Source organism: Erithacus rubecula, assembly GCF_903797595.1.
Source record: "Erithacus rubecula genome assembly, chromosome: 12".
Classification (NCBI taxonomy): domain Eukaryota; kingdom Metazoa; phylum Chordata; class Aves; order Passeriformes; family Muscicapidae; genus Erithacus; species Erithacus rubecula.
In genome coordinates this window covers 4,561,711-4,586,432 of record NC_136664.1, presented here as the reverse complement: position 1 = coordinate 4,586,432, position 24,722 = coordinate 4,561,711, and the positions used below count along the sequence as shown (strand labels likewise).

Sequence of the window (24,722 nt, the reverse complement as noted above, 5' to 3'; positions counted from 1 at the left end):
TTTCTTCCTCTCTCTAGTAAGAAGTAACAATTACACGATTTCTATTTATATTCTTAACAAGCTCAAGATTCACAAAGAGATGCAGCACTCCATTGGCTGAAAAACAAACAAAACGTAAGGTATTCAAGCTTTTGGGGACTTATGTTGATAAAAATCTTGGAAAATAAAATATGGTTGGAAAACTTAGTTCCAAATTTAGTTTCTATTAGCCAAACAGATAACTGGGGAGATAAAGGGGTTGGTACTTGAGGAGCAGTGAGGAAGTGTTGGCACAAAGAAAGGTGATGATATAATTAACCCCCAGGAGATACAGAGACGTAATTATTGCTTGTGGGATTATAACTTGCTGTAAACCAAATCTCTCTATTGAATCTATAATGCATATAAATTATCTTGTAATTGTTAAGTTCTTAAACTTAGGATCTAGACTTAAGAGGTCACAGATAAAGTGAATATTTTTGTAAGAATCACTTCCTTTATTAATTTTCTGTAGGAGCACACACTGGTGAACACGTATGACATTTTCCCCAACAATTTATACAAAAGCATTTAAAATTGTGTCACAGACTGAAGGTAATGCACATTCACTCCATCTTTTTGTGTTGATTAAAACATTTATTGTGGATTCACATCAGCAAGTGCTACATTCATACTCTTGCAGTCTGGCTTATCAGTGCCTGGTGGTCTGCCTGAGGCTTCCTGCTGATGCTGAACTTAGTGAAGGCATGAGATGCTTGGATAGCAAACATCAAACCAGAAAGAACACACTTTTTTGGCAGCATAATTCAGGTAGCTGAGTGAATTGCAAAAAGGTATAAAAATATTTGGTCCAATCCACATAATTTATCCTAAACTGCTGAACTCTTGGCATAAACCACATTAAAAAAAAGGCACCTAATTACCCTTGTTCCCATTTTAAGAGGAATAAGTCACTTTAAAGTTGTATAAAATTTTAAAATAGTTACAGAGAGAGATGTTCTTGATCCTCCTCTTTAAGCAATAGAGCATCACTTTTGTACCTGTACACCATGAAAGAGAGGTTGAATTCAGTTTTGGGTAGTTTTCCCAGACAGCTGTCATTATCCACACTGCTAATACAGTTTAAATGGGCAAAGTTTAAGAAGAGATCGTTTGCCAGTTTTTATTGCTCCCCAGCTACCTTAGGTCATTACAGAAATTACTATTTTATTAATCAAAATACAAGAACATTTTAAAGGAAAATGGTGTAAAAATGCATTACAGTGCTCTGGACTAACCTCTACAGGGAGATCAACAACAGTCACGCATTACAGGGCAAACAATGAAGGGCCTGTTACTATCTAGCCAAGTAGGGAAAAAAAAATGTTGAAAGAAACAGTATCAAATAGAAACATTTTCCTGCATTCCTACCTCAACTTGCCTGCACTTACTGTATTTGAAACAAACTTTCTCTTCTGAAGTGCACGGGGTGTGAGAGACTCAAGCTGAGGCAGGGAGGTGTAAAGGGGCCAGGACCAACTCCCAGCTCTCTGAGCCCTGAAGGCTGTCACAAAAAATACTACATGGAACTGTGAATAATGGAGAAGTACTGAGAGTTTTTGAAACATTTACACTAGGTTTACAAGAGCCTTTTGTTTATCAACCACTGCCAAGTTAGAACTCTTGTGGAACAGTCAAACTCCCTCTTTCCTCTTACCCATTTTGCAGTTTAACTCCTGTGAAGATGAAACCATCTTAAATAAGCAGTGGATTCTCTCTTGGAAGGGCTTTGATGTGTGACTTGTGTAGCAAATTTGCTTCTAGGATTTAAACCCAAAAACCACCACAGCAATTACTCTGACATCCCTTCAAATCATAAAAGACACCCTCTTTTTTATACATTAGAAAGGTTTCTGTATTACCAGCAGTGCATTTATGCACTTCAGAAGGTCTGTGATTCACATCCCTTCAGAAAGGAGGAACTTTCAAAGGATATGAATTTTGCTTTACTCACCTTACATGAATTAAGCATTCCCTTGCTTCCTCTTAGATGAGCTTAAATCACTGGGTTTGTTCCCATTTTTGCTTAGCTGCTAATAATTTTAAAATTGTGGGGGAAAGTTTGAGACCAAAACTCTGCTGTACTACTGTGTTTTCCTAAAGTGCAGGTGTGTACAACTCCACCTTACCATTAGATGTCACATCAACTTTGAATTCACAATTGAGGATTCATTAAATATTAAGCCTAATGGAATGAGCTGCTTTGCAAAGGGGAAGTCTTGGGTTCAGTCCCAGATGTCATTAGAGCAGTTGGCTACTTGATCTTAAATACAGACACACATGGATACATGATATGGCAAACTGTGCTGATCACACAACTTCTACAAGTACCTGCTCTGCTGAAATCACCACAATTGCCAGCCAAAAGATGTAAAATTAATTCCTTAATTACTTGGGACTTAGGTAGTGTTTACAAGACAAAAATATAGCCTCAACAATTCCCTGTAGAACCTTGATAAATAATCACTGCAGGAGCTTTGCACACTAAGAAAACACAGAAAGGGGAAGGCAGGGCCCCCATCCCTCCTGCCTCACAGGCAGGACTATTTAATTACACAATTAAAAAAAAAAAGAAAAAAAAAGAAAAAAAAGAAGGAGAGCAAAAGATGAATAAGTTTTGTAAAGAAATAAAAATCATGCAGAGAGGTAGTTGACATGGCTTCTCCTTTTTTGGTACCATTTTTGCTACCCTAAGGAAAAAGAACATGAGTAGGTTAGGAAGACACTGCTTTTCAATGGTTAGGGAGAACTAGAAAAGTATTTCAGGGAAAACTGTAGTCCAGGTTATGAGAACAGTCATGTGCCTACAGCAAAATTGCCATGTTAAGGCTGCTGTTACTAAATTTGATGACAAATGATCTATAGAACTATATATTTTAGCAAGTGAATTTTGTTTCCCAAAATATTCTAGATAACATCTGCAGTTACACAAATCAGACAACAGAATAAAAAAAACCCTCACAGGTACACAGATGTGAAACACTCTTAATTATTTCTAGTCTTGCACATGTGATCTTAAGTGGTATTTTTCAAGTTGCCAAAACTGGATATTCAGTATTTCCTTAATTGATGACAAACTACACTGAGATTTTATATTAATTTATTTCATTATTCCAGCTCAGTCCTCAATGGATTTTATGTATTTCTCATAGGCATCTTCAGTCATCAGTTCATCAAGTTCAGCAGGGTTTGCCACAGTCATCTTGATAAGCCAACCTGTAGTTATGAAATTAAAAAGAATTGGTAACATCCTACAAGAACAATTCATTCATGTTACTGCCTTAGGAAAGCACTCCCAGCAGGAACAACTAACCCTGGATCACTGGAGAATCAGCCAGGTTTTTGTGCAGGCAAAACAACATTTCAGTATTTTAAAAAATGAACAACCAACCAAGATAAGAAATGGCCTTTTGAGTCAGAGCAATTGTGCAGTTTAGTGCTGGCTGTGACAGAGGGAAATGCTGTCTGGAAAAACAAGGAGCCTGATCTCTCTTTATTGTGAACTCTTACAAGATCTAGAACCCAGAAATGCAGTCAAGGCAAATAGATTTAAATTCAGCCACGGTGTATATCTGAAAATAACATGTTGTAAAACAGATGTTCAAAAATGACACCGTGATAATGCTTTTACATTAAATTTTACTGGGCTTGAACTATATTCAGTATATTTCATTGAAGTCTCCACACCATTAAACTGAAAGAACAGGAATTGCAAAGCCATTTGTAGTAGCAAGAAGCCACATATTATTCATTATTGAATGATAAAAGTGACATCTTACCATCTTGATAACAGGATTTATTGACAAGCCCTGGATTATCTGCAAGGGCAGCATTAATCTCAGTCACTTCTCCTGAGAGAGGGGAGTAGAGTTCACTAGCAGCTTTCACACTTTCCAAAGCCCCAAACTCATCTGAAACAGAGAATGTGATTGAATGTTTAAGGCAAAAACACAAAGCACTTCCATTTGTTGTCAGATATTCTGGTGATGACACAGCAGTGAAGAAATGTCTTGATCTTGAGCAAGAAACAGACTGCAGTCACCCACTTTATGACAAGGATCAGCATTATTAAATATGATGTTTATGCTCTTGAATTCTGGGGAATATGTACTAGCTGGCTACTATAGAAAGGACAGGCATTCCTTACATTTGGTTAATCCTTTGCCTAAAACCTACAGCACATATGATATTATTGACTTAGAAGGAACAACACCCAGCTCTTGCTGCAAGAGACTTAAATATGCCATTTATCTACAATTTAAACCTTTCTATTTGTAATTTGATTACAAAATCAACACAGCCACAATTTCAACAATCCCATTTTTCCTTCAGAAACAATATCAAGTCTTACATTTGCACTGACTGGAAAACACACATTAGTATTCAGAAGCACCATACTGGAAGCACCCAGCAGCTCTTCCCTTTTTCCTATTTTGTAGGGAGTTATGGAAATGGTGCCTGGAGCAAAGTTAATCCAGAGCAGCTCTCAGCCACAAGCAAACAAGACAGAGGCTGAAGGAACAGGGAGCTGTCACAAGGGTAGATAGGCACCAGCACAAGGGATCTGAGAACAACTTGTTCTTGGAATTAGACTGAGGCCGGAACGGGTAGAAAAGAGAACTTAAATGAAATGAAATTCCTTCAAATAAAGCAAAACTACAAATTGGTTAATTAAAATCCTACACAAAGAGACCTTCTGTCTAACAGTCAGCATTCAATGTAATAGATTTGGCTAAAAGAGTTTGATAGGGATCTACTCCACAAGAAGGATGGCAGAAGAAAGGCCTTCTACTTTACCACATAACCCCTGGTTTCTTTTTTAAAAATTGTCTGAAAATAATGGAAATATTTTCTTCATATACTGTTAAGACACTTCTCCATGTTAATCCATGAAAAAGTTTTTAATTTCTACCTGTTAATGTTCACTCTAACAGGAAAAGTTACATAATTGAATGATGAAGAATGTAACAACTTGTACATCACTAACAAGCAAAAAATCTGTGATCACACTTGATCCCCCAAAATTACTGAGTCTGTATCTGTAGAAAAATTTGTTTGATATCAATTAGAAGTTTCACATCACACAATTCCCAAAGTGCATAACTGAAGAATTACAGAGAAACACTTACAAGTTCAGATCAAAGCATAAATATTTTAAAAACAGACTACAGATAAAATTATTATAAAAATATTTTAATACTTTATTTTTTAATAAATATCTTCACAGTTTAAAAAGTGTATATTTTCTGCTGCTAAGCAGTCTGGAAGTGAGAATTTAAAATTAAAGCTACCTCTTGTAGAAACACCTGAATTTATTTTGCATCCAGAAGATTTATAATGGTATTAATAACCATAAATATTATTTCAGAAAATCTATCTTTGTAAAGGAAGAGTGGAATGAGCAGAATAATCACTTCAAGAGCAAACAACTAGAACTGAAACTTACCATGTTTACTCAATTTTGTACCAACTTCTGGAAGACTACAGTAAACAACATCTCCTAATGCTTCCTTAACAGAAAAACAAAAGCATCAGAACAAACATTAACAAAACTATACATAGGAGAGAACAGATACAGTAACTCTTGAATTGCACATAAGTATTCTTTGTCTCTAAATGTTGTTCTCATTCTATACAGATCACATATTTTTCACTTTTTTTCTTAGCAAACATTTAATATGAGTAAACTGTTGTGTTATCATGCCCCAAATACCAAATTATTGTTTCTCTATTTAGAGTGTTAATAACCCTCAGACTCAGTTTATATGCAGATTTCTTCTGGCAGAATGAGGAATAACATCTGCTGGTCTTCTCAACATCAGCTACAGAGAGCTGTTAGCACACAATTTACTCACTTAATTGGGACCCTTATCACCATAAGAATTGGCTCAACTCTTCCCTATCTTGTCCTACATGACACATGTACCCTATCTTACAAAAGGCCAGAGATCTCACAGAGTATTAGTTATTGACAGAAACCTGGGATTAAAAGAAATGCTGCTTGTCCTGAGAAACATTAATTCCATTTATTGATAGCTTGTCCCATTCTTTTTTAAGTTTTACATACAGCCCAGAATTTGCCTGTGACTGTTCCAAAATCCAGTATCTGCATGAGAACAAAAAAATCCAAAGGAATTCCTGTCCTAGAGTAAGAAATATATGCCATGCTGTACATCTGTTCACAACTGTTCTTTAGCCAGAGGGATTTCATCATATTTGTGTTCAAAGGAAATTTGACCTAAAAATGTACATGATGTCCTCTTCACACAGCCACGAAATGCTCAGGCTTAGACCTGAACATTGACATTTCTCACCAAGTTCAGCTCTCCACAGACTCAGTCTGAAGCTATTAAGACCTTATTAGAATACTGAGATGGCACAAATATCACAAATAATGGGATAGACTCGGGTCCAAAAAATCATGTGCATGTTGCACACGCAAAAAGCAACAAAAGAACAGTAAATGTCCAAAGAGCAAGGACAGAGCAAATAGGCAAAAATAAATATTGCAGACCTGGGCAAGGAGGGAGGGATCAATACCTGTGCAAAATCGCTGATTCCTACTGTTCCAATGCCATTTTCCACAGATACCCATTCGTGCTTGTCTGTGAATTTTCGGGCTAAAAGGAAACAAAACATTTCGGAAAGAAGTGACACCTTGCTCACTTAAATACAGTAACACATTTGCAGGCTTAAACTGTGGGGCTTTTCACTGAGTGTGTTCATTTTTCTTGCAAAATATTTTAACCAGCACATGCAATTGACAGAAGCACAGAACACGCTCAGTGACAGGGCAGGGGCTCTCTGAGTGTCCTGCTCAGAGTATTATCAGCTCCTGAGCAGCCATCTGGACACTGATAAACTACAGGAGCAGCTCTGCTTCAAACAGAAGTGCAAATCTAAAGCTTAGATGTGTGTTTTACTCATAGTTGTATACATTTCTATGTATGATAGCGCAGAAGCTTTTCAACCATATTTAGTGTTTATTTCTGATAACTGCTTTATTATGGCTGGGAAGGCCAGTGTTGGTGACTCTAGAAACACTGTGAGCATTTCAGCATCTCATTCAAAGTGCAAAGCTGGCACAGTTCTGTGTAATATTAGGGCAAATTAATACAGAATAAATTAATAAGGCAATTCATACAGACAACTGCAACTTAATAGAATTTGCTCTCTGTTAATATTGTTACTGTGAGAAGAACACAGTCATTACTCTGTATCACTTTAAAATAGGTCTGTTAAAACCTTCAGTCTTTTCACAGCAAGGTTACAATTCTCCTTACATTTCACATATGGAAGATTCAAGACAGCAGCAATTTTACAAATAAAGACATATGGAGAAACCTCAAAAGAAGTAAGAGAAACATGCAACATTTTTCTAGCTAACATTTTTCCTGGACCTTTTCTTACTCTGAGAATTTTCAGCCTGCCATGTCCATTTTCTCACTTCTATATAATTTCCCTGTAGTTACCTTCCTAAATTAAAAAAATATATATTTATTTTTATTTTCCACTGTGGGCTGGACTCTTTAGGGCAAATACCAGAGAAACTACACTTCTGCAAATCCTTGCATATTTTCTAAAATTGTACATATGGAAAAGAGAAGCTCTCATTGTAGACCTGCTAAAATCTTTCCCCACTGTCAATACTTTAAGCTTCTTCAGTTGCAGTGATCCTCTTGTGTCTAAAAAGTTCAAGAGTAGCAAGTCTCAGATAAAACACTTTGTCTTACATTAGGGTCCAAGTTTTACAGAGCTCAGTAGAACAATATGTGGGTTTGCAAGTATAATACAAAACAAACATGAGTAAACTCAATATATTAAGTATTTTTTCATGGATTATCAGTCAAAAATCCACAGAATTCCATCTGGCACTACTTATAACTACAAAAATCTCACAACACACTCTAATGAACAGTGTTAAATGTCTCAAATAATTTTGGGTCAAGATGTTAAACCCATGGGAATTCTATTGGAAATGAGTAATGAACCATAAGAATGGAGAATGACAAATCTCAAACCCAAGCTGAATATTAGTGATGTTACACATGGCACAAAGAAGCCAGCCACTACATTTTTACTCAGGATAATAATATTGTATAGAATCTGTTTATAAAGCAAGGCTAATAAATGAACAGGAGATTTTCACAGCAGTTTGGCATACAGCAGTGAAATGTCCTGAACAGTTAGAAGATCACGTAACTTTCTTGCAGGACAAAAAAAGGTGAAAAATTAAAATTCTGAGCATGCAACAAAAAACACTGCAAAAAAGTAAAGGTCAAATGAAAAACAGTTAATAAGTAATCTCAAAATTTGAACTTTGAACTTAGGTGGTCAGCCCATCAAATAAATCAACCTAAAGGAATATGAAATGTCAATGCATACCAAATCTCTCTGCATTCTTTTACAGAAGAACAGCTGAATTTACTCTAGCTTCATTCATCTCAACAGGACTTTGGTTTTAGTTTAACTAGCACATCTGAACTTTCATTTAGTGTAACCTGTCTCTGTTAAATATTTCATACATACCCAAAGAGTGAACTCACACCTCCACAAAGAGGAATACAGAACTTTTCCTCTGCGCCTCAAACATAAGCACTGTTTGTTATTCCTTCAAGTGATGTGTATAGAAAAACTAGGTACATTGGCCAGAATAAAAGCTTAGATCTTGACTGAGTTTGCAAGTAATGAACAATATTAATTTTTTCACTTGCAGCAGAAGACAAACAGGTGGATTTAAGATTGTCTGGAAAGAAATGGATGAGTTCTTAGTGGCAGTCTTTGACAGAATTTTCTCCTCCTTGCTTTTTAAACATTTCTGTTTGCTACACTACCACAGATTCTGTTTTTCAGACTTTCGTGGGCAACTTCCATTCAAAGAGAGCTTTGACACCAATAGATGCTTACAGAATTAACTACGCCAAATGGAAACCGCAGCACGCACTGATGCACGGGTGCATCCCCTGACCGGAGCCGGAGCCAAACCTGTGCAGGCAGAGCGGCTCAAAGCCCTGCGAGCCCGCTGGGTCCCGGCTGCGGCTCTGCCCCCGCCAGGCACCCACCCTGCCCCTTCCATCGCTGCCGATGCTCCCCGGAGCCCGCACCGAGCCGCTGGCGAGCGGCAACCCCGGGAAAAGCCATCCGCTATTCTGGTGCGCTCCCCGCTCGGCTCACTCTGCGAATCTTCCTTGGGAACACGGGGGACTGAGCCGCTGCGCTCAAAACTGCAGTGTGGAGGCGAGGTTAAAAGTTTCTGGGCGAGTAACGGAGATGGAGCCGCTCCTGTGGGAGCGGGGCCGGGAGCGCCAGCAGCGCCCGGGGCAGGTGAGGGGCGCTCGGGGGCTCAGCCATCTTGCGAGGTTCTCCGGGCCCCGCCGACTCCGGGGGGCTCCGGGCGGCTGCGGCACGGCGGGAGGCAGGGGAGGAGGGAGGGACACAGGGATGGAAGCCAGCGGGACCCGCGCTCCGACCGCGCCGCGCACCCAGCCCCGGCTGCCGCGGGCTCCCCCGCGGGCCGGAGCGAACCCCCAGAGCCCACCCTGCCCACCCCGCCGGGCACAGGCAGCGCCGGCTCCCCGCAGCCCCGGGCCGCTGTCCCTCCCTCCCTCGGGCCGCCACTCACCGGACTGCAGCAGCGAGCTGGTGCCCAGCCTGCGGGCCGCGAGCCCCCGCGGCGGCAGCGGGAGGCGCGGGCAGCGCGGCGCCAGCACCGGCCCGACCCGCCGCAGCGCCCGCCACGCCATCTTTGCCGGGGGCGGGCGGGGGCGGTGCCGGCGGGAGGCGGCGATGGCGGCGGGGCGGGGCCGGCGCGGTGACCCGGGGGCCCGCGGGCCCTGAGGGGCCGCCCGGGCTGGGCCCCGTGCCCCTGGCTGGGCTCGGATCCGCGCCCCGGGCCGGGCTCCGGGCTCCGCCCCGCCGGCAGCGGGCACGGGGCGGCCTGAGGGAGCCGCCATGTTCACCGCACCGCCGCGGCGGAGACCGAAAGGATTTAACCAAACAGCGCAACAACGCCTCGGTGTTTATTAAATAAATACAGGCCGAGTCTACAGCAAATGCATGTGGGACTTTTCGCCTCAGGGTTACCGCTGTTTCTTAGCTATTACTCAAGAATAACACGCTGGCAGCACTTTGGGGGTGAACACCGCGTAGTTTTCCCAGAATCACGGAACAGGCTGAGTTCGAAGGGACCCACAGGGCTCGAAGTCCAGCTCCCGCCCCTTCAGAGACACCCCGACAATCCCACATGTGCCTTAGAACATTGACACCCCGACAATCCCACATGTGCCTTAGAACATTGTCCAAATGCTCCATGAGCTCTCTTAGGTTTGGGGCCATGCCATTCCCTGGGAGCTTGTTCAGTGCCCCAACACCCGAAGAGCCTTTTTCTAATCTTTAACACAAACCTCCCCTAACAGAGCTCCAGCCATTGTCTCGGGAAAACCTATTTTAATCAGAAGCTGTAATAACCTAAGCCTATAATCTAACCTAACTCTAACCACTGCAGCTGATAGCAAACAATTAAATACTTTGCCCGCAAGCAAAGTGCTTTTTCAAGGTGGTCTTCATTCACTCGCTGACAGGTTGTTCCAGCTGTTCACCAGTCACTGGCTTCTCTTCCTTCTTGCATTTTATCCCAAAGAAACTGAAGAGCTTCATTAGCATTAGATCAACAATCTCCTCTTCTTCTGAAGCCTGAAATAATAGCAAATAAGTTACTCAGAGGTGCACACCCAACGTGCATTCAGTTTCTGCTGAAGACGGAGAAAGTTGCATGACAAAATCTCTACTTGAGGTGAAATGGGCCAACTTTCAGCAGAGCATGAGCAACTGCCAAACAAAACATCGTGCTGATATTTTTATCCAGACAGAAGCCCCAGATGAGTGTGGACACTACAGAAATTTTGGCTGTGAATTCTTATGGAAATCCTTCTACACGAGCCTGAAGTGCACTTTCCAACTCCCATATAGCTCATGGTATACACAGTGAGATGCTAGATGGAGTAAATGAGAAAAACTAAATATATATCCTGTCTTCTATCAGCTATATGCTTTGTTTTCATCTCCCTTGACTTTATTTAAAACATAGGGGAATTCTGGGCAGTACTGGAGTGCTAAGATGGATTTTCACACTGCACTATCATCGCTTGAATGAGTCAGGCACTTACAGTGAGAGTTTTAAAAGGATCTGTAAAGCCTCATGCACTTCAGTAGCAATTTTGTCACTAATTTCAATATAGCCCAGCACAAGCCTAAGAGTTTTTTGATGGATGTAGTATGTGAACAGAAGGCTACAAATCAGATCTGAACAGGGACTCATCCGAACAGGAATAGACAGTGCAAATCTGGAAAACCTGAAGTGTACTTTCTGAGCAAATGTTGCCTTTTTAAGAGCTGGACTGAATTTACATGGTTTTCATCCATGGTTGAATACCTGAGTAAGCACTGAACAAAAAATGTTAAAAGCAGGAGAGCTTAGATGAACAAACCTGGTAATGCTTCTGCTCCTCACTGAAAGCAACCAGAATCACTGAAATGAACAGATTCAGTACCACAAATGTCATAAAAATGATGCAGGATCCAATTAAGAAGGAGCCTAAAATTGGATTGTAGTCCAAGACCTGTGTAATACATAAGGTAAGACATCAATAAAATAAACAAAAAAGCATACATACCTTCATACATACATACAAGCAGTTAATACCCAGTAAGAAGTCTATCACCTTGAAAATCCTGTGTCTAATCAATTATGACATATATGTCATACACATATATAAATTTCCTACTCTAGTATTGTCCTTTGTTGATATGATATAGTACAAAGACAACAGAATATTTTATATATATGTGTGTGAATATGGGCAATTTTTGGGAGTTTCAAAGTATTTGCATTTGATTGTAATGGTTTGACAGTTTCAGATAAAAGTTGACAAGCCTGGAGATCTGTTTATCCACAGGACAGCTGAAGCTTCCTAATGGTTCAGCTTTCAGAATAGATTAAATCCCTGTATGCATTTCATTTATTTTACTGTATGCTTTACAAAGAAGCGCAGTCAGACTGTCAGAGACACTTATAAATCAAGGGTTGTGAAAAATCCAAACACTAATTTTCGTACAAGCTGCAACATAGGAATATATTTTCATTATTAACCTGAGTGGGATGTTGAGGTGAAAATGTGTCAAATTACTGATCTTCAAAGCCACCCATATTCCTATTGGATCCATGGTCTAAAAACATGCATCAAGGAGGACTTCACAGTCAGAGATGTCCAAGAATTAATTCACAAAGAAATGTTCAAAGGATATTGAAATATTTGAAAGATTTTACTGGAAAAGTGGTATATAAGAGATAACAACAACAACAAAAAAATTAGCATGAAGTTCCCCTGTGGAAGGCCTTGCCTTTCTTGGGAGATAGAGAGGGTGTTCAGAACAAAAACAGGGCTCACATTTTTATCAGTAGCTTTCTAAGGAAAATGCTCAAAACTTTTTTGTATCATTAGTAACATCTCTAGTTGAAATATGAGCAGCTTTCTTAATGAAAGGTTCATTATGAGCCTCCTTGTGGTCAAAATAGGATATTAAAGAGGTTCCACTTGATCTCTTTTTCTGTCTCAGAAAGGGTGGCTGCTTTAGAGAGCTGTGGAGCTTGCAAAATTGCATAAATGTTTAACACTAATTGAAAGTCCTTCTATTTGCTGGGTCAAAGCATATTTGATAGCTGAGATGCCAATTGTACAGCTGTAAACTTCTCAAAATTAGGTGTGGTACCTCCTCATAGTTGAAGATTCCCAGCTGAAGACTGACCATGGTCTCTGCCGAATCAAAGAGAGTCCTGTAAGAGTAGAGCTTCCAGCCAAATATCAGGTTTGCCTGCAGAAGACAGAAGTCATGTCTTGTGTCATGATCAGAGTCCTTGCTGCAAAATGTGCTTAGCTTTGTCACAGATACGAGAATGTTCAACCTGCCACTAGATATGTAAAAAAGATAATTATTTCCCAATTATAAACTAGCCAAACAGCAAATGGCACTTTCTGAATGCTCCACATTATAAGCTTTATCCAGAAAATATTCTTTTTTTTTCCTATGCTTTGTTCGTTGTCACATCTATTACAGATAGAGAATCCTTATTTTTCAGCTCAGTGTTGGTTTTTTCACTAAATTTCAGTTTGCAAAGAACAGACAAGTGGATGTTTTAGCTTCTCTTTCACTCATATGGAAAACTTGGGCTCCAAGCTGCTAAACTAAGATTTAGACAGGCAGCTTTATTCCATTTTACATGGCAAAGCTCTGTTGCTTTTAGCATTCAGAAATAGTTGATTTAACCTGACAGTACCTGGAAGCAGACAAGAGAAAGCACCATGATACTCACAGCAATGGAATAAGCGAGGAACATGATTACAATAACAGTGATGAATCCAGAGATATCACCCCATGCCCTCCTTAGTGTGGAAGTGATCATGTTCAGTTTAGGGTTGAGCCTCAGCAGATGCCACAGTTTCACTGTGGAGAGAAGCACCAGGAATGCAATCAGGTAGCCAAGAACTGCATCAGCTCTCGCTGTTTCACTGAAACTTATGGAGCTGTTAGGGGGGAAAAAAGGAAAATACATAATATACCATGCACACAGAATCCTTTGAAGTGCATAAATGGGTATGGTGGTAAAGCCAGTTCCCCTATGCTGGGGTTTCAGTGGAGACTTAATGTGTTCCTACTTGAGTGTTCCCACTTGCTCTTCCTACTATGTGCGCACAAAAAGCTCAGTTGTGCATGGCTAAGATTTTTAAGGAGAGGAGGTCTAGGCTGTAGCCCAAATTCTGCTCATTATCTTGTGATTCTATTGTCTTTCCTGTGTGCCCATTTTTTTTAAAGATGCTGTAACTTTCCATTCTATACTAAATATTCCATTATTGCCCTCTAACCAATGGCTTTTTGCAACAAAGACCAAGGCAGATTGTGTGCTTTCTGGGTGGATGTCCTATAGCAGAAAGACTTGTAGATTCACAAGAGGGTGATGCAGACAGAAAAATAGGCAGCTTGGTGCTCAAGTCTGCTGGATTTTATTAGAGAAGTATCAGAAGAAAATCCTATTGCTGACACAAATCGAAACCCTGACACACTTACAGGCTTTATGAATATATAGCAATGTAGGATAGCTATAGCACAGACAAGGGACTATCTGGGAAGAGGAAAAATAGATTTATTTCTGCATAAGTAGCAACCACAAAGAATACACTAAAGACATTAGTACTTACTCCTCCTTGTGTTCCTGGTAGTAGCTGATGTCCCGGGTCCCAAGGACTGTCCGTTTCACAAACACTGACAGAGCACTCCAGCTAATCAATATAATGGCCATCTCCAGGAGATTCCACTTGCTATGGAAGTATCTCCATCTCAGACTCTTCAGCAGCTTCCCCTGAGAGAAGTTTTACTGTTTCAGTCTCATGATTCCATATCATACAATGCACCTCTGAACATTAGGACACTGCCCTCCACTATAAAGGAGACTGCTCTGCATTAATAAAACTACATCTTACACTAGTTTCTCATCATCTTTCTCAAAAACAGCATCCAAGCCAAATAAAGTGTTGCATTCCTGTTATTTAGTACTGACACTGTACCTCATTCCATCTTCCATAGGTGTAGCAGCACCAGTACTACTGAAATCAAGTACAGTCCTAAATCTTTTGTAAGTGAAATCAACAGCAGGCACAAGATAAAGCTCTCAGGCAAACTTTCCACTGGGCCTCACCTGTACTGTCATGTAGTACACAATAAAGAGGAAATAAATGACTTCTGCTGCAACCACAAAGATGTGGAGGCTGTCGGTGTAGGGGTAGAGCCGGACACTTTGCAGCTCTGCACTTGTGAAAAAGGCCCCTAAAAAACAAACAAGGATCACCTCAGGGCTCTTTCTGCTTTCACTCAAACAACTCAGTTCACCAGTGAGACTTTTGTACTTGCTTTCACGTAAGCTTGAGGCTGAATCAAACTATTGAACTAAGATTTAGATTTCAGTATGTGAGTAACTCTAGAGGGTTTGAAATTTTCTTCAAACAGGAATTTCAGAGAGTCAAGACTTTTACAGTGGTAGTGCTTTTCTGCTTGAGTCTTGTGGGATAGCACAATAGTAATCCCAGCAGGACTGAGTTTGAATTGGACTGCAAATGCAGAAGTACAGCAGGAGGATTTGGAATTTTTAAAAAGTTGAATCTCATTCTAAACCCAAAATGAGCTCCATTTGGGCATTTTCCAATACTTGGACACACCCTAAGGAGGTTCAGACCAAATGTTTTCCTGTAGCCTTTAAATCAGAATCTGCTTTCATTATTCTCTTTGTTGTATCCAGATGTGATTACATAGCTATACATTAGAAGTCATCTGGAACAAAAAATACAGTGATTTGCATTTTTGTTTTAATATTGTAGTGATTAGCTGAAATCTGCCTTCTGTAGGTGCATTGCTTGCTGTCTGCAGAAATGTGTAACTTAGAAAAGGCTCTCACCTAAAGCATTGCTTTCAAACATCAGGCTTATAATGCAGAAGAGGTTCACATTGGCATTGTAGACTGTAAATTCAACAAACACTGCTCTTGTGAAGGTGTCAAGCCAGAGGTTGTTGAAAAGGTACTGGAGAATTCTGCCAAAAGAATGTGTAGCCAGTGATCTGATTTATACAGGAATGAGACAGCATCACATGAAGGTGCACTGATAACGTACAAGAACACAAGTGGTACCTGGAGGCATTTTTAGGGTCTGTTCCCAGGTGAATTACATATCCCCCTCCACTGTAGATGCCAAATTTACCCCAGCTGGGGTGTCCTCTCAGTTTGGATTGACTTTGATACTGCCATGCTGAGCTGAAATCAGAGGAGTTATCAAAGACTGAGGTATTCCAGTGCTCCCCATAAACTGTTGTATCCTCAGTTTGTAGGGAGTATGGAGCATGGCATTCCTCAACCACGTGCTGGAGTCTGGGAGAAACAGGGCAGGTGTCTCCTTTCACTCTCACCTGGCGAATTCGAGCACTACCCACCAGCTTGGAATTGCCATCTGTAATGAATCCTAAACAGGGGGTGGAAAAGAGCAGCACTGGCATTATGACAAAATTCATAATATTTCTTCATTTCATTTATGACTCACTGATGCATTAATATTTTGCCATATATTCTTTTCTTGGAAACACTGTAAGCAAAATAGTCATGAAAATTAAACCCTCATATTGATTTGAACTGAATTCTTAAATAACATTCCCAATAACAGGGTTCTGTGTCACCCCCATCTGTATTTTATGCAGAAGGAAAGTGAGACCTGGGGGAAAGTGACTCACCTTGAGTCTCATAGAAGAGTAATTTTATTTTTAGTGTTCAAATGGCTTGTCATGTCCAAAGAAAACCTCTGCTAATATATTTCAATATTTACCACTAAATGTGAGCTGGAAAATGAGTCATATTTTACTGGATATGGCTAGATAGAAACATGCTGATATTGCATAATTTTGCCTCACATTGACCCAAGTCCTGATACAAACAACTCTCCTGAGGAAAAGCTTTATGGTGCCACCTGTCTGCCATTCTTTTTTTTTTTTTTTTTTTTTTTCATTATGGAAAGTTGTGTAAAACTGAGTTTATATCTGAATATCTGGAGTAAGTAACGTAAAATTTGAAAAAAATTAGCATTGCAGGACAGACTTTTTGGGTTATATTAAATAAGAGGAAAATATCAGGAGATGCTTAATTTGGGGTCAAGCTGTGGGCTTTTGTTATCCACTGGTATTCATATTGTATGATTCCTTGCTGGCCTTGTACACTCTCAGTCCCTTTCTCCACTCAAATATGCAAGTTAGAGGCAAGTATTACAAATAATGTTTCAGAATCTGGCAAGCTGAAGGGAAACAATGCAACTCTGCACCTTTATATGATCCATAAAGATTTTTGAGTAAAGTAGTGTTTGCCCACGTGAAAAAATCCTGGTAACTGTAGACATCGTGGAATCCATCTGTAAAGCTGTCCTCAATGTGTTTGTTTAAATAGTAGGAATTGGGATCTCTCTGCCCATAGGCAACCAGCAACAGCATCCATAAAAACCCCAGATAGGCTGGAAAAAAAACAGGAAGAGACAGCACATGTGAGCTCTGAATTAACGATGCAGTTTAAAATAGATTGCATGAATGATTACTGCTGTCAGCACCTGTTAGGCCAAGGAGGTGTTTTGTAGACTCTGAGTGACCAGTGCTAATGAATGCACTCAAGCTGCTTCAATGTGCTGTAGTTTAAGTTTCACATTTGGGATATGAGTAGGAGTCAAGAAAATAAGTGAGAATGCTGAATAGTAGTCATGGCAGCTCCAGCTAGCCCAGCTTTATTCCAAGTGAAGTTAAGGTAATTTTTTTTGCCATTGATTTTAGAGGAAAGGAACAGGAGTATAAATCATTATCTATAGATATAATCTGCTTTTAGAAAGATGGCCTCCTTCTGCTCTTTGATTTCAGCTTCACTTAACTGCTGACCTCCTTCTTTTATCCTTTCTGCTTTTCTTGAATCTTTTGTGTTTGTGGTGAGTTTCTCTACCATGGAACCTTAGCTACACTTTTATCTCCAGCTAACATTCCCACCTCCCTGCAGCTCCAGCTGCCATGGAACAGCCTGTCTCTACATCATAATGGCTGGCAGAAAACTGAAGATATGCCAAAACTTTGTCACCCAAGAGAACAGTGTTTTCACTTCTGTAAAATTACTGATGAGTGTTACTGAATAAAACAAGAGAATCTTGTTGGGTAATATGGGTAATACCCAGGATTTCTCTGATGAGGGCAAATGCTTTCTGCTCCTTCATGCAGCTGATTTTCATTTTCTCCACATCAGCAGGGGGAGGTGGTCGGTAAATATTGCTTCTGCTGTCCCTTCGGACCCCAAAGAGAGGGTGTGAATCACCTGTGGGGGAGAGCAGTGAACCCTGGGATTAGTCAATTATCATCCATGTCCTCCTTTTTGTTTGTTTGGACTTTCTAAGGAAACATTTCTATCTAATGCTTTCCCTCAGGGATACAGAGGATGTGATTTAAACAATTACTCTAGCAATTGTAAGGCAAACAGTGGGGAGGAAGGAGCTCACAAACACAGTGTGTAGGGTTTAGGACCAGGTGTGGCCCAGGTGTCTCTGTCTAGGCTGAGCATCTCAGAAGGTGGTGTATCCATAGCCTGAGGCTGAGCAGGGAGGAAGCTGTAGATCAGATAACTTTGCTGTGCCCTAGGATTCCTGTCTGCTGCTGAAGGCTTTATTTAGATATGATTATGACTACAGAAGCCACTGTTCAATTTAGGGGAATAATTGTGGCTGTGGAAAAATATGTAACCTGAGAACATCCATATAGGGCTTAAAGGATGTGGGAAATTTCTTTGTGAGAAGTTTTAGTTATGCTTGTGGGATAAAGAGCTACTAGTCTTCATGAAGGATGCATTTTTTACTGGTCACTTATTTATTTTCACTAAGTTGTGGAATAGTTACAGGTTTTGTCGCAAGCCAGTTGAGCTTAGTCACATACTCATTCATAAAGCACTCCAAAAGCTTGGAGAATCCTGCACTTTCTTTAATAATTTTTAACTTTGCAGGCAGTTACCTTGTGCAGATAAAGGCCCATCAATAGCTGTGTTTTCTTCATCCTCATGTTCCACCTTCTTCAGAACCAGAGCAAAAAAAGCAGCAAATCCCAGCACCTGGAAAGAATCAGCTACAGACTCACCATATTCCCATTTCCTATAAAGAAGCCTTTGTCTTTGACCTGGATCCCTTTGGATCCAGGCACTGCAGGAAAACATTTCAGCTCTGGGTTTGTTGAACCTATGCAGCTGAAGCCCATAAACAAGAAAACAGTGCACAGCGCTGGGGTTTGTCCAGCTAAACTGATTTTGTGACACATCCTCATTAGTCAGAAACCTCATAAAACCCTGACAAAGCAAGGGAGATGAAACTAATGGAGTTAAAGTCAGCAAAACCCAACAGAACTCTGTAAATCACCTGCCTGCTCTTGTTTTGAGGGCAAAGACTTCTCATTTTATATCCTAAATCCTTTAGGTCTTTAGAACGTGTTCCATTATCTTCCTGCAATGGCAAGAGGTGAGTTTATCTTGGCCAATGGTTGTATCTCTGAGGCTCTCACCTTCAAGGGCTGTGTGATGAAAAGACTTTCCAAGAAGGAGATGACCATGGAGATGAGCCACTTGATGGAGTTCTCTTTGCCATAGTGGAGTCCATAGAGCATGGTAAAGAACCCGGACACACCACTGGTGGCTGCCACAAGGAACCAAGCAATGAACACAAACCACCAGGGCAGCCCTCTGGGAGAAGAACTTTTCTTGTCATCGCTGGGCAAGCTGGGAGGATGGGACCACCTTGAGAGACAACCAGAAGATAAAAAAATCAGTCTGTGATGGAACAGGTCATGAGGTTCACTGGGAATAGGCAACATCTCATGATATAAAATCAAAATATTCTTTTAATGAATGCAGTTATATAGGATATATGGATACCGAAAAGTACAGTGAGAAAAAATAACAAGGAAGTGTGCAGAGATCAGCTAAAATCAAAATAAATGTGATGAACTTATTTACTCCTCAGTTCATGTGTAATTGGATCTCCAGCAGAATTATTGGCAAAGCTATGAGTGCATTAAAGCTGCTGAATGCATCTCTTGTGATCACCATAATGGCCAAGTGACGAAATTAGTGCAATTGTTTTCAATACTTCCTACCTAATTATCATATTTCACTGAACTATTTTTGTCTGCTTGTTAATTTTTCTTTATCCATACACTTTAAGAGACTTCTTTGGAGCTGGATGATTATCCCAGCCCTTTACTATCACATGGCATTGTATTGTAACTTTCCACTTTGGAAGCAAAAATGACAAACAGCAACGATCTGTCATTATTGCCTTTGTGTGCAGTTCACAGTACATGGAAATTTCTTTGTAGCTCCTGCAGTGGTATAATAGTAAGGCTTATTTTTACAGATGTAATAGTAGTTATCTAGCACATGTTAAGCAGTAATAATTTGGGCTCTGTCATCCTGCCCAATTCTGAATTCATGACCTGAATTTACTTATACTGAGAATGAGAACTGGGTTACCCCTCAGTGATGGATGATGATGAGCAGATTTGGTTCTCTAGGAGGTTCTTCATGTGCTGAACCTGGCAAACAGCTTGTGTGTAACTCTGAGGCATCTGAAATTTATGGGGCCCCAGTAATTCCAGCTCCATCTCTACATGCTGGAGTTGCATGTACAAGCAGCGATGGTAATCACTGTACTTCAGCTGGTCACACATTCTCTTCTCTGCAGTTGGACTTCTTGTTTTTTCTGCAGGCAAATGATTAGTTATTTATTTATTTATTGAGAAAATAAATAGTCCCAGATTAAACTAATGTTCAATACAAAGGGTGGTAGAAATGGAGCTAAAGATCATGAATGTGATGAAGTGAAGACTAACATATGAAGGGACATGTAAAAGCAGCTTTAATACTAGAGCTAAATACTCTTCTACTGGAATGGCCTGGAACTTTTTTCAGAAGGCAACTGCTTTAAACAGCACTCCTAAAATCTTAATAGACAGGTCAGATCAGATCAACTGTTAATTTGTTCATGGTTTACTTGTGTAATTAGTAGCTTGGAAGACTCCCTGCAAAAGCCAAATGTATGTCTTAAATGAAATCAGTGAGATTGTTTACTCATTCTTTAACTGAGAGTCAGACTGAAAGGAATGAGAGCACAAGGCCAAGAAGAAATTTAAAAAAAAAAGGGACAGGTCAAAGAGTTTGTGAGTCTTTTCATTTGTAGATGCTGATTCAGCTCCCAAACCAGACTGGTAGCAAACATTTAATTCTATAGCAAAAGAAACTGAGATTTCACAGTTGCTTTTACTTAGTTGAGTGTTCAGTGGTGCAGTGAAAGAACAAGAAGCAAGGGCACATCTTTAAACATGGGAATTTTCTGAATATAAGAAAAAATGTAGTTGTTGGACACTGGAGTAGGTTGCTGAGAGAATTTGTGGAGTCTTCATCCTTGGGGACATTGAGCATCTGACTGATCTGTTCTTGGGCAATCCTGCTCCCACTGGCCCTGCTCTGAGCAGCATGGTTGGGATCCAGAGATCCCTTCTAACCTCTGCTATTCTGTGATTCTGTAGTTGCCTTTGAGTCAGAATGTAAGAGCTTGGGTCATGACACCCAGTGCTATGATAATTTTCACTGCAAAGATTTCAGCAGGCATTTCATAGTGTGCTATTTACCTTGGATATCCATAGCACCCAATGTGACACTTATAGGACCATCCTTCTTGCTCTCATCAAAAAACCCTTGCCCAGCTCCATTCTGCTGACAGATGATGTCCTCAACCAGTGACAGGAGTGTGTTGATATTAGTTGATTTTTCAAGGTCTGGTACTGAGGTGAGAGATGGAGTCTTTAGGGCTTTAAAGAGTGAGTTGGCAATTCTTCTTATGTCCTAGGAAAGACAGCAGCAACACAGCAGTGACTCTGGCTGCAGTGGCTTAAACTGATGTGATCTGACAGTACCACTGGCTGGGAGCTTCACCAACTGCTAAAATCCAGAATGGATAAGAATAGCACATCCTACAGTGCTGGATGTGACAGGCAGATTTCAGTGAGTTCAGCAAGGAAGCTTTCAGGGTTTGCAAGGGCAGTGTGCCTGCTTGAGGAACTAAGCTGAGGAAAATGTGGTCCATTATACCTTTTATCTTTACTGTCTTGCTTAGTGTTTGCTTTAACTCCTGAACACAGAGATTTGGTCATAGACAATAACTGTGCAAGGGCTGGGGTGCACAAAGGCAGACCTTAGTGAAGGATTGCATTTAGGTGGACAAATGAATGCTTTGCATCAGTGGTAACTGGCTTTTCTCTTCAGACTGGTTGAAGGGCATCAGAACAGGGAAATTGGAGCTGGGGAAGCCAGTAGTGTGTGGCAGCAGAGGGCAGTGCAGGACTCGCTGGGACTTGCCTTTGTCACAGCCTCTGCAGTGAGAGAGGCAGCCGGGGTGGCCCCTGGGGTGGGAGGCAGGCTTGGGGACACTCGGCCATTCTTTCCCGGCTTCTTCTCTCTGCCCTGCCTGGCCGGCCGGGGTCGTGTGTTCCTGAATATCTGCACAATGAGCAGGTTGATGGGGAACATGAGGAGGGAGCTCTCAAAGCCAATCATCACTTCCTGCCATGTGAACTCGATCTTACCTGTCAAGGTCAAACAGAGGAGAGAAGGGAAAATAACCCCAGTCAAAATAAACCATCAGGTCTCTCTCTTGTGAAAAAAACCCATTTATTCAACTCTTGCTCCCAGATTCTGCTGTCTCTCTGTTTGCCTGCCCAAGCAATGGTGAGGATTGTTACCCAAATCCATTTTCTGCTCAGCAGGATCCTTTGGCACACCCCAGAACATGATGCTGGTCAGCATGGTGCAGAGGAGCAGCGAGAAGCAGCAGGACACGCGCTGGGCTCGCGTGAAGCAGCTGCGCGGGGAGCGGCTGAAAACCGAGTACCAGATGTGCCCATCCTGGAAACCCTTGGAGGTTTTCATGAAAAACAGATTGCTGGGAAGGAGAAAAGGGAAATCAAATGGATATGTAGAAAGGAGAGGTGTGAGGAAAGAACAAAGCCCTAGTTCAGGGTCCCAGCCTGTTCGTGCTTCTAGGCACTATTAGCAGAAGCAGTAACTAGGAGGAATTATCAAACATCATGGCTTGATTTGCATGGAATGGTCATAGCTACTTATGTCCTTTCCTTTTGGTCACAGCATAGCATAACTATTTAAATTGTTAAGAAAATTACACCTAAGAGAAGATGTTTGGGTTTCTGTAGGCTTGTCAGGCTATCCTTCTTTAGCATCAATATTTTCAGTATGGTATTACTGTTAGGGTAATGATTAGATTTATGTAACCATCCACCCTCTCTCCCTTGTTCAGAGCCCTTTAAGGACAGTGGAAAGACCTTCCTTATTTTCATTTTTTTCTTCAGCTTTGGTCTGTTTATTCATGCTTGTTTTTCCAGATTGACTGCTATCAAGAGTAAAAAATTCCATGAAATAGGAGGTACCTGAACTGCTTCATGTCCTGTTCTGTTGCTACTGGGAACACTTTATCTAGGACACATTCTCCAATATCAATGGCTAGCCAAGAGTTACAGAGGAAGTACCATTTCTGATCCCATGCCAGATCATGGACTAATACTCGATTCACATACCTGTTGGAAAAACACACAGGGCACAGTCTTATGTCACTGAGTGTCTAAAATCTAGAGCTCAACAAGGCTGTGGAGGACAAACTCTGGCCTTCAGCTTCTTAGGGTGACTATACTGTAAGGCACAGGACATATCCCATCCTGTACTGGACATGGGATATGGGAAGCACTGCTGGTCCTGCAGTTTAGGCTATGATTTGGTCTATTTAGCTGCAAAAACTAGAATCTTAACACTTCTTTTCTTACTAGAACTGCAGTAAAGATAATTTTCAAGTGCTAGAAAGGGAAAGGTATTGTCATTATAAAAAATTATTTGTGGATTTTTTACTTCCCAGCATCTCCAGTCCTCTACTTACCAGGATGGACTGTCCCCTGAATTATCATGCCACAATCTAATACTCTGCAGTTCCCCAAGAGGGAAGAAGGTGCAGAGGAGGAAAACATCCACTCCTCCACGATCAAAGACTGGTGTATCAGGATCATTTAGGTGGTGGGGCTCACTCTCTCCTTCCAGACCATAGAGAGTGAGAGTCACCTGGAAAATAAAGAGGCAAAACGAAGATTTGCACATCTCCATCCTATGTGTGATTACTTCTCCTTTCATCAAACCTGAGGGCTTTCTGGCTCATTTGAGCAGTCTTGTTTCATAGCCTCAGGTGCTCCTTTATTCATCCAGCTCTCTAAGCAAATCAACTCTCCTCCCACACAGTGCCACTGATACCTTGGAGGTTGTGGCTGCGCCACGGCGGTGTCCTGTGAAAACTGTCACAAGGTAACGATACTGAGCAAAGGGGTCATTGTCTTCCAGGACTGTGATCTTCACCTGCAGAACCACACAACACGAGCAGCATGTTAGCTGTCCTGAAAGTACAGATTCCTGAAAGCTGGGGGTAGGAATTTGTGATCTTGTGAACAATGTTTACTTACCAGTAAACAGAGAGTTACAGGAAAACGAGTAGGATTGGTTAAAGACTTCCTATTAAACAGGCTAGGCATGGTGGGAATTGGCCAGAATACCTTGGTTTTATTAGCTGGAGACTTACTTTGGCATTATCCTGGATATCTTTCCTTCGAGCCCAAATAACTACAAGCACATACATCAGAAAGATACATCCTACAGTTGTCACCACCACAGGATTGTCCACGAATGTACCAAACAGTTGTGCTGTTTTGCTGACATCTATGGCATTGGGTAGGACAAAGAAGGAGCTCCCAAAGAAGGTCAGATGGTTGCAGAGGCACTGTGTGCTGCTAGGATTTGTTTTTGGTCCTACCTGAAACCCAAAAAAGATTCCTGATAAAAGACTTACCTAGCAAATTTGAATACAGTGGTGAGAGTGATAAGTTAGTGTAGAGAGCTGCTGCACACCAAATTGTTCAAGTTCCAATAATAAGTATTAATTCTAACACCTAACCAGTAATGGGAATTATAATATATTATGTCCTTGTCAGAATGGTTCCATTTCTTC

General features: G+C 40.9%; 2 protein-coding genes across 2 annotated transcripts in view; both read right to left on the bottom strand.

The window, feature by feature from the left end:
- Positions 1 to 3,101: 3,101 nt before the first annotated feature.
- Positions 3,102 to 9,986, bottom strand: GCSH (glycine cleavage system protein H). The gene is made up of 5 exons (XM_079316100.1): positions 9,641 to 9,986; positions 6,559 to 6,638; positions 5,465 to 5,528; positions 3,798 to 3,929; positions 3,102 to 3,234 (listed from the first exon to the last, which is right to left on the bottom strand). Exons 1-5 carry the CDS (start codon positions 9,969 to 9,971, stop codon positions 3,137 to 3,139), a joined length of 705 nt encoding a protein of 234 aa, XP_079172226.1. The 5' UTR covers positions 9,972 to 9,986; the 3' UTR covers positions 3,102 to 3,136.
- A 4-nt stretch (positions 9,987 to 9,990) lies between these two features.
- The window catches only part of PKD1L3 (polycystin 1 like 3, transient receptor potential channel interacting), a 35,741-nt gene continuing 21,009 nt past the window's right edge, over positions 9,991 to 24,722 (bottom strand). Inside the window, exons 24-43 of the mRNA XM_079316306.1 lie at positions 24,297 to 24,527; positions 23,975 to 24,076; positions 23,610 to 23,788; positions 23,110 to 23,256; positions 22,408 to 22,607; positions 22,025 to 22,251; positions 21,298 to 21,511; positions 20,141 to 20,369; positions 19,174 to 19,405; positions 18,634 to 18,730; positions 17,807 to 17,947; positions 16,926 to 17,111; positions 15,752 to 16,079; positions 15,521 to 15,654; positions 14,768 to 14,895; positions 14,271 to 14,431; positions 13,388 to 13,598; positions 12,787 to 12,888; positions 11,505 to 11,636; positions 9,991 to 10,710 (exon numbers count right to left, since the gene is read on the bottom strand). Of these exons, the coding sequence (XP_079172432.1) occupies positions 10,585 to 10,710; positions 11,505 to 11,636; positions 12,787 to 12,888; positions 13,388 to 13,598; positions 14,271 to 14,431; positions 14,768 to 14,895; positions 15,521 to 15,654; positions 15,752 to 16,079; positions 16,926 to 17,111; positions 17,807 to 17,947; positions 18,634 to 18,730; positions 19,174 to 19,405; positions 20,141 to 20,369; positions 21,298 to 21,511; positions 22,025 to 22,251; positions 22,408 to 22,607; positions 23,110 to 23,256; positions 23,610 to 23,788; positions 23,975 to 24,076; positions 24,297 to 24,527 (3,507 nt within the window). The 3' untranslated portion in view covers positions 9,991 to 10,584. The remainder of the gene's footprint in view (positions 10,711 to 11,504; positions 11,637 to 12,786; positions 12,889 to 13,387; positions 13,599 to 14,270; positions 14,432 to 14,767; positions 14,896 to 15,520; positions 15,655 to 15,751; positions 16,080 to 16,925; positions 17,112 to 17,806; positions 17,948 to 18,633; positions 18,731 to 19,173; positions 19,406 to 20,140; positions 20,370 to 21,297; positions 21,512 to 22,024; positions 22,252 to 22,407; positions 22,608 to 23,109; positions 23,257 to 23,609; positions 23,789 to 23,974; positions 24,077 to 24,296; positions 24,528 to 24,722) is intronic.

What these genes read in the sequence shown, in the direction of transcription:
- GCSH (XM_079316100.1), bottom strand. Translation starts at nt 9,971, where the DNA reads ATGGCGGCTCCCTCAGGCCGCCCCGTGCCCGCTGCCGGCGGGGCGGAG. An exon ending in TACAAAATTGAGTAAACATG is followed by an intron (nt 3,930 to 5,464) that starts GTAAGTTTCAGT and finishes TCTCTGTTTCAG; the next exon opens with ATGAGTTTGGGGCTTTGGAA. An exon ending in TAAATCCTGTTATCAAGATG is followed by an intron (nt 3,235 to 3,797) that starts GTAAGATGTCAC and finishes TCATAACTACAG; the next exon opens with GTTGGCTTATCAAGATGACT.